General features: G+C 44.5%; 1 protein-coding gene across 1 annotated transcript; it reads right to left on the reverse strand.

The window, feature by feature from the left end:
• Positions 1-572: 572 nt before the first annotated feature.
• On the reverse strand, positions 573-2502 carry LOC148031255 (gallate 1-beta-glucosyltransferase 84A24-like). Its single transcript, XM_087685711.1, has 2 exons — positions 1806-2502; positions 573-1696 (listed from the first exon to the last, which is right to left on the reverse strand). Exons 1-2 carry the CDS (start codon positions 2371-2373, stop codon positions 810-812), a joined length of 1455 nt encoding a protein of 484 aa, XP_087541837.1. The 5' UTR covers positions 2374-2502; the 3' UTR covers positions 573-809.
• Between the last annotated feature and the right edge of the window lie 4924 nt (positions 2503-7426).

Here is a 7426-nt window from a genome sequence, read left to right on the forward strand (position 1 = left end):
CTAGTTGTGTGTAAGATCAACCTATTTTCTTATCTAGCTTGGGTGGAGCCTCTAACTATGGTTGTGATGATCATGGAGGGTTATTAAGGGAGTATGGAGGGGAACATTTTACTTTAGGCATGGTGGAATGAAGAAAGGGGCTTAGGGCGAGGGCGAAAAAGGCTAATAAGAGGGTGAGGTAGCCTTGAGGCGAGGCCCAAAGAGACCAACCAAAGGGTGGGAAAGCCGACAAGGCTTGGAAAACCTTGAAAGGGGCTACGGAGGCCACCAAGAGAACCTATTGAGGTGAGTAGAAGGGTTTAGAACACCAAGGAGATGGAAAGTATTATTGCACACATGCACACACGCTCAGAGTATAACTACTACCTTTATTTATTTTATTACTTAAAAATTACTCAAAATATGATAATTCAAAACAAGGAGAAAAAGTTTAGCCCAAAAATGGTCTTATGTTTCATGTGTAACATGCAATAAGAGAAGTTGAAGTGGAATCTAAAGCGAAGCCCATAAGGCTCAACCTTCAAAAAATTAACCTTGCAAACTAAGAAGCAATCCTATGAAAGACCTTTTTAGATTAAATGTTGCCTCACAATGATATTAGCAATAACAATGCTCATAACATGCTAAACAAAACATGTAGATGACATGAATCATTTAACAACCTAGTATTGTGATGTCCTTTAAAGCAGATCATCATCTTATTGATCATTTGGGCCTTTGTGTAAGATTGTCTTATATGCTCGACAATATGCACTTTTGAGTTCCCTCTAAGTTTGAACACACATTGAAAAAACAGCTGAAGAATGGTATCAAAGATTTTTCTGAGTTTCAAATCTCATACTACGAAGAAAGCCATCGACGCTGGAATGGGAGGAAGAGCTAGTGGAACACGAGATAGACAACTCACGCATTTGGAGGCGAAATTCAGGATCCATGGTAACCATTTGTATGGCCTTACAAAGATCGTCTCGATGAAGAGGGTGCACGTGGGGAAGCCGCACACCCACACGCCACTCATCCTCGATGAACTTGGCATTCGTGGCTTGCTCGGCGTCACGCGGCCATGCGACGATTGGCACACCCGCGAGCACGCTTTCTAAGGTGGAGTTCCAACCGCAATGTGACACGAATGCACCGGTGGAAGGGTGCTCGAGAACCGTGGTCTGGGGAGCCCATGGCACGACCTTGCCCCTTGCCTCGGTCCTCTCCCTAAATGCATCTAGCATACCATCGTCGGGGCGGTTGTCCGACCCTACGACCCACAGGAAGGCCTGCCCCTCCATCATCTCCAGGGCAGCAGCGATCTCCTCTATCTCCTGCCTCTTTGCTCTGTACAAGGTGCCCCACGAGATGTACACGACGCTCTCCCTCTCCTGCTGTCCTAGCCATGCCAGGCATTCTTTATCGGCCTCATCCTCTGAGGATGGAGGGGAGCTGTACAGGGGTCCGACGGGGAGCAACGGGGGGCTGCAATTGATGTTGTGGAGCTCATCGAAGACGCCCTTCTCAAGCTCGTACACAGAGTGCACCAACATGCAGAGGGCATCGTCTGTGCGCTGGAAGAGGGTTTGCAAAAACTCAGTGCGCCAGTCGCCAGCTTGTAGGACGGAGGGGAGGTCAGCTGGGGTGAGGGGGGGCAGGCCGGGGATGTAGTCGATGAGGGCGTCGGGAGGAGGGGGGGTGAAGTCGGAGCGAGCTGGACTCGTCGGGTCGGCGCCACATTAATGGCAGCAATATCAGGAAGAGACAAAATTTGTTAAGCAGAAGAAAGATAAAACAAACAAACACACACACAGTAAGCTTACCAGGTGCCTGGATGATGCCGTTGCGCACCAGCAGGTCCCCGTGGCGGCATATAGAGAAGGTGGCGGCGCTGGAGGTCCATAGCAGGACGCGACTCAGATTGAGAGCCTCCGCCACATCCCGTGTCCACGGCAAAAATGCATCTGCTATAATGCACGTTATTGGCACCTCCTCCCCTCCTCCATCTCCAGCTCTACTTTGCCGCTGCTGCTTCTGTATGTAGGCCTGCAACGGCCCTGCCATGTTTTTCTGCACCGCTTGGAAGTACTCATAGCTCGCCGGATTGCGCGGGTGGTCTTCAGGGAGGCCATCTGGCAAGCCTACGAACCTCATTAATTCCTCTCCGTCCTCTTCTTGGCGTCCATCGTTCTTCAGCTCCTTCTTCTGCTTCTGCTTTTTCTGGAGTGAAGCGATGATGTTGTGGAAATTGGCCACTGTCACCAGCACCCCTCGCTTCGCAAGCTTTCTTGCTAGTTCCACACAGGGCCTCACGTGACCTACCAGCGGAAATGGCACCAGGACTGCGTGTAATTGCTCTAGCCTATAACTATCTGGTTCCTGCTTCTTCATCTCCCTCGCTGAGTCTCTTTTCTCTTTCTCTCTCTCTCTCTCTCTCTCTCTCTCTCTCTCTCTGTGTCTCTTGACGGTCGACCACTGTTACTCCATTTCCTTCAACTATTATATTATATGGAATCTAAGTCTGAGGAATCAGGATTGATTCAGCACTGAGGCTCACTCTCTTGATATTTAAGAACGTCTTAGAAGAGAAGTGTCTTGCAAGGAATCGCTTCAACGGACTAGAGTCAAAAACGTCAAATGGCAGACTCTTGAAGGCAGCACGTTTTGCGCACGGCCCGCCGGGCCGCCGCCCAACCAAAACTTCACATTTTGAATTGAACCGGCCTAAATTCCAATTCCCCTGATCTTATAAATTAAATTGGTTTAAACAAATTTAAATATTTAATAAAAAGATAATTGATATCTTATCTTATTACTATATTATTTTAGCTATAGATTTGGAAAGCTCTGAACCTCCAAGGTTTCTCGAATCTACCCCTTTTTTTAAACTTCCTTTTTCAATCAAAACCCTTTCCTCTACTTTTTTTCTCACCTGCAATATCTCATTTTTTCTTCCTTTTTCTTTTTTTCATTAAAGCCTTCCCCTTTCCCTTCCCCCTCCCCCTCCCCCTCCCCTTCCCACTTCCCGAACCTACCTTTTTTTTCAAACCTCCATTTTTCAATCAAAACCCCTTCTTATCCTCTCTTTCTCACTTGCAATATCTCATTTTCTCTTCCCCTTCCCTTTTTTTATTAAAGCCTTCCTCCTCCCTCTCACCTCCTTTTTTAAAATTAAAACCCCTTCCCCTCTCTCTCACTTATAATCTCTCTCTTTTTTTTCTCCATCCCTTTTTTAATTAAATTCTTCTCCCTAGAGAGAGAGAGAGAGAGAGAGAGGAGAAGAAAAGAGAAAATATAAACATAAAGAGAGAATTATATATAGAGAAAAAATAAAATTTACATACTTTAAGAGAGATTGGGGGGGAGGGAGAGGAAAGAAAGTGAAAGAAGAAGAAGAAGAAGAGAGAGAGAACATGCATAGAGAATTATAAAGAGAGAAAAGATAAAATTTAAAAAGAGAGAGAGAATAAAAAATAGAGGAGAATGAGAGAAGGAAGAGAGAGAGAGAGAGAAGAAAAACACAAAGAGAAGAAAAGGAGAGAGAGAGAGAGAGAGAGAGAAGAAAATTTTTAAAAAGAGAATGAAGAGAGAGAGATAAGAAGAAAAAAAAGAAAAAAAGAGGAGAGGGAGAGAAGCAAAAGAGAGGAGAGAGAGGGGAGAATAAAAGGAGAGAGAGAGAGAGAGAGAGAGAAAAGACATAGGAAATTTGGGGGAGAGAGAGAGAGAGAGGAAAAAGAGGAGAAAGAAATATAAGAAATGGATTGTTGAGCGAAGTTACTGTGCAATAGCACAGCAACTTCACTTGCCGCTTCGAGGCTCACGGCCTAGCATTCTATGTGCGCGAAGCGCGCGTAGAACGCTAGTTTTTATTATTATTTAAAAGGGTCTATATCTAAAAGTTTTCCTTGGAATTTGTTCAATTATTTTTCTTACATTTTAAAAATGAAAACTCTTATCTTACTTCTTTCTACTATATATTATTTTGGTTGTAGGTTCAAGAAATCTCAAACTTCCATAGCCCTTCTTGAACATGTCAACTTTTCCAAAACTCACTTTTTAAAATTAAAATATCTTCCCTTCCAAGTTCCCCTCTCTCAAAAATAATCTCCCCTTTTCTCTTCACCCTTCTCTTTTTAATTAAAGTCCCCCTCCCTTCTCTCTCTCTCTCTCTCTCTCTCTCTCTCTCTCTCTCTCTCTCTCTTTTCAATTAAAAACCCCTCCCCTCTCTCACACATATAATGATCTCTTCATTTCTCTTCCCCCTCCCCTTTTTAATTAGATTCCTCCCCTCTCCCCCCTCTCTCTCTCTCTCTCATGTACGGCTTAGGTTTTCTCTCTTTCTCTCTCTCTCACTCTCACTCTCTCTCGTGTATGGCTTAGGTGTTCTCTCTCTCTCTCTCAATTAAATCAAACTTCTTTTTAACTCAAAAGTTTCTCTCTCTCCCTCTCTCACCTTTTTAATTTAAACTTTTTTTAAAATTAAACTTTTTAAAAGTTTTTTTAAATCTAAAATTCTTTGGACATAATTTTTCACACACTTTGAGAGAGAGAGGGAGAGAGAGAGAGAGAGAAGAAAAAGAAAAAGAAAGAGAAAAAGTCCGAGAGAGGGAGAAAGATGAAATAAAATAGTCTTTTGGTTGTATGTAGGTTCCGGAAGCCTCGAACCTCCAAAAGGCTTCCCGAACCTACCCCATTTTCCAAAACTCCCTTTTAAAAATTAAAACCCCCTCCCTTTCCCTCTCTCTCATAAGTAACATTTCCTTTTCTTTCACTACTAGCCCCATGAGTGTGTGTAGCGAGGGAGTAAAAAAACCGAACATCGCTTGAGTGATAACATGGGTCGTCGCTTAAGCGAGAAAACTGTCTTTTAAGCGATGGCATTTGAATTTTTAAACATTTCCCTTGCTTACACGAGGAGAACCGTCGCTAAGTGTCCTTGCTAAGGCCGTCGCTTAAGCGATAGCCTAAGCGACGCTTGCAAACTGCAATCTATCGCTTAAGTGACGAAGTGTTATTTCGTCGCTTAAGCAATGCAGTTGACAAAAGCGCAAACTCAGGGTTTCTCTTCACAGTGCACGCTTTTCATTAATCGAAGGGAGAGCAACGAAGGGAGATACCTGAAGTGACGAAGATCCACTAAGTAAGCATGATGAGTTATATGCTATTTCAAGATTAGTTAATGTCTTAATCATGGTTTGTTCTTTAAAAGAATTAGCACGAAAAAAGAAGGGTTGGCATGCACATGTATGTATAGGTTAAATTCCTATGGCTAAGCTGAAAGGAAAGCTTGATCACACATCACTTATTCGAGTGAATATGGATTTTCCTTTGAATTTTCAGGGTGCACGCAGAAAGCCATAAGAAAAAAGCTTTTATTTGCAACAATTGAAATTTTACTCCAATGAAAGGAGCACTATATGTCTCATTCATGATCACAAAGAATTTGAACTAAAAGAGGAAATCTTATAGCAAGAAGAAAATGATGTAATGAGTAGGAAGGGTTACCCTTGACACTCACTACAAGATATAGACCTTATAGCGACGTTTAAAGCGACGAAAATACAAACAACAAAATTTGCCCCGGCGTCGCAAAAAGCATCGTTATTGACGACGCCATAGAATCGTCTCTATATCCGTCGCTATATGCGTCGCATATAGCGACGCATATAGCGATGGTTACAGTTATTTACGACGCTCATAGCGACGCCAATAGCGACGCGTGCAGTAAATTTGCGACGCAAATAGCGACGGTAACAGAGAAAAAAAAAATTGTGGCAGGGCAGCTGTGTGCTGTATGAGAGCCATACAAAATAGTTTCTGCACTGCTACATACAAAGCGTTTGCAAACAAAAAGAATGTATACTGAAATCATAAAACTGATACATGAAATAAATACATGATATCACATAAAATGCGATTGGTACAATCATGAAACAATATCACTAATACATAGAAAATGTGTACATAGATCGAGCGACTAAAAACTAAAGGTGTGTGAGCTCTAAGGATCCAAGGGCGAGCTACAAATCCTCGTCCCCCGAAAGCTCGTCCCACTGCAAAGGAGTATCAAACAGATTCTGCAGAAAAAGAAACAACATATCAATCCACCATACAATAATGCATTCAAATATCTCATGGTAACTACGGACAAGAAAGATGAGTGACTTACAGGGCCGCCGCGTCTATACAATCGGTCGATCAATGCCCTGAAACCGTGCCTCTCTGCATATCGAGTCTCAAGGCCTTGCGGATCGCGATTTGTAACGGAGTGCTGCAAAGAAAACAAAATGCTAATTATTAGAAACATGATTGTCAGTACAAAGAATATCTCAAAAAAATAAATAAGCAAAACAAAAGAGAAACTTACAAAGTTCTCCAAATATGTCGTGTGGCCGCCACTCCCAAGATGATTTTCCGATCCGGCCTCGATTCATGCCCTCGCCGCCTCCCGCTGTGCTGACTCCAACGTCCTGGCGAATTTGTAGCCTCCTCTCTCAGTCGGCGCCAGTCGTCTGTATCTAACCACTCGGTCTTTGGAGCCCCACTCTTGATTGTCTTGCGTGCGTCGGATCGTCTATGTGACATGTATGCATGCATGCAATCCATCATCCAGCCCGTAGAGAATCTATCCACTGCGGCGGCTGGCACCGGGAACTCCTCGTGCAAGGATGCTACTATGTAGTCCTTGCTCCCCTCTGGTATGTTCCTCCAATGATCCAGGACGTTGTGCCGAAAATCTTGTTGGCACAACTCCCTCATGTGAGCCATCACCCTCCTCCCCTCATCATTCATGATGATGGCTCCTGACCTACCATCCACTAGGTATCCATAACCCCTAGGAGTATGCCTAAGATGGACCCTCTCCCATCTTCGTCCACGCTCCTGGGCATATCCAGGAGACCCCTGCACATCCGATGTACCGACGGGGGTACCCTCTCCCGGAGTGCCACTCAAAGGGATGCCACCAAAGGGGGTGCCACCAAAAGGAGTGCCACCAAAAGGCGTGCCATCTGCCGACGGCTGCGCAAAAGCCGGAGTAACTGGAGTGGACGTTCCCACAGGTGTGACAAATCCTGGAGGTGACGCAGCTCCAGCTGAACGACGAGACGAAGACACCACGTCCGTGTCTCCACAGCAGCACCCCCCTGATCCTCCTGCAGTCGCAGTCCCTCCCTCTGGCCCAAGTCGCGAGCGTCGAGATCGTCTGCTCGAAGCTGAAGCATCTGATCGCACTGAAGCTGATCTAGCTGAAGCTGATCTAGCAGAGCGCCCTGAAGAAGAACGAGACAGCTCTTGATCTGCCATCTCTCTGAATCTCGCGAGCTGATCTGGAGACATGCGTGTCATCATGTCCTGAAACTCCTCATCGCTCATCCCTCGACTCATCCTGAAAATGTCAATACCTGCACAGATAAAAAATGATGTTAGAATAATCAATTTAAAC

This window comes from Lygodium microphyllum, chromosome 9, assembly GCF_053477565.2.
Source record: "Lygodium microphyllum isolate KBCC chromosome 9, Lygodium_microphyllum_v1.1.10, whole genome shotgun sequence".
Taxonomy (NCBI): Eukaryota; Viridiplantae; Streptophyta; class Polypodiopsida; order Schizaeales; family Lygodiaceae; genus Lygodium; species Lygodium microphyllum.

Excerpts from the sequence above, each read along its gene's own strand:
- LOC148031255 (XM_087685711.1), bottom strand. The coding sequence starts at position 2,373 with ATGAAGAAGCAGGAACCAGATAGTTATAGGCTAGAGCAATTACACGCA. Across the intron at positions 1,697-1,805 it reads CGGCATCATCCAGGCACCTG|CTCGCTCCGACTTCACCCCC; the intron begins GTAAGCTTACTG and ends CGACGAGTCCAG.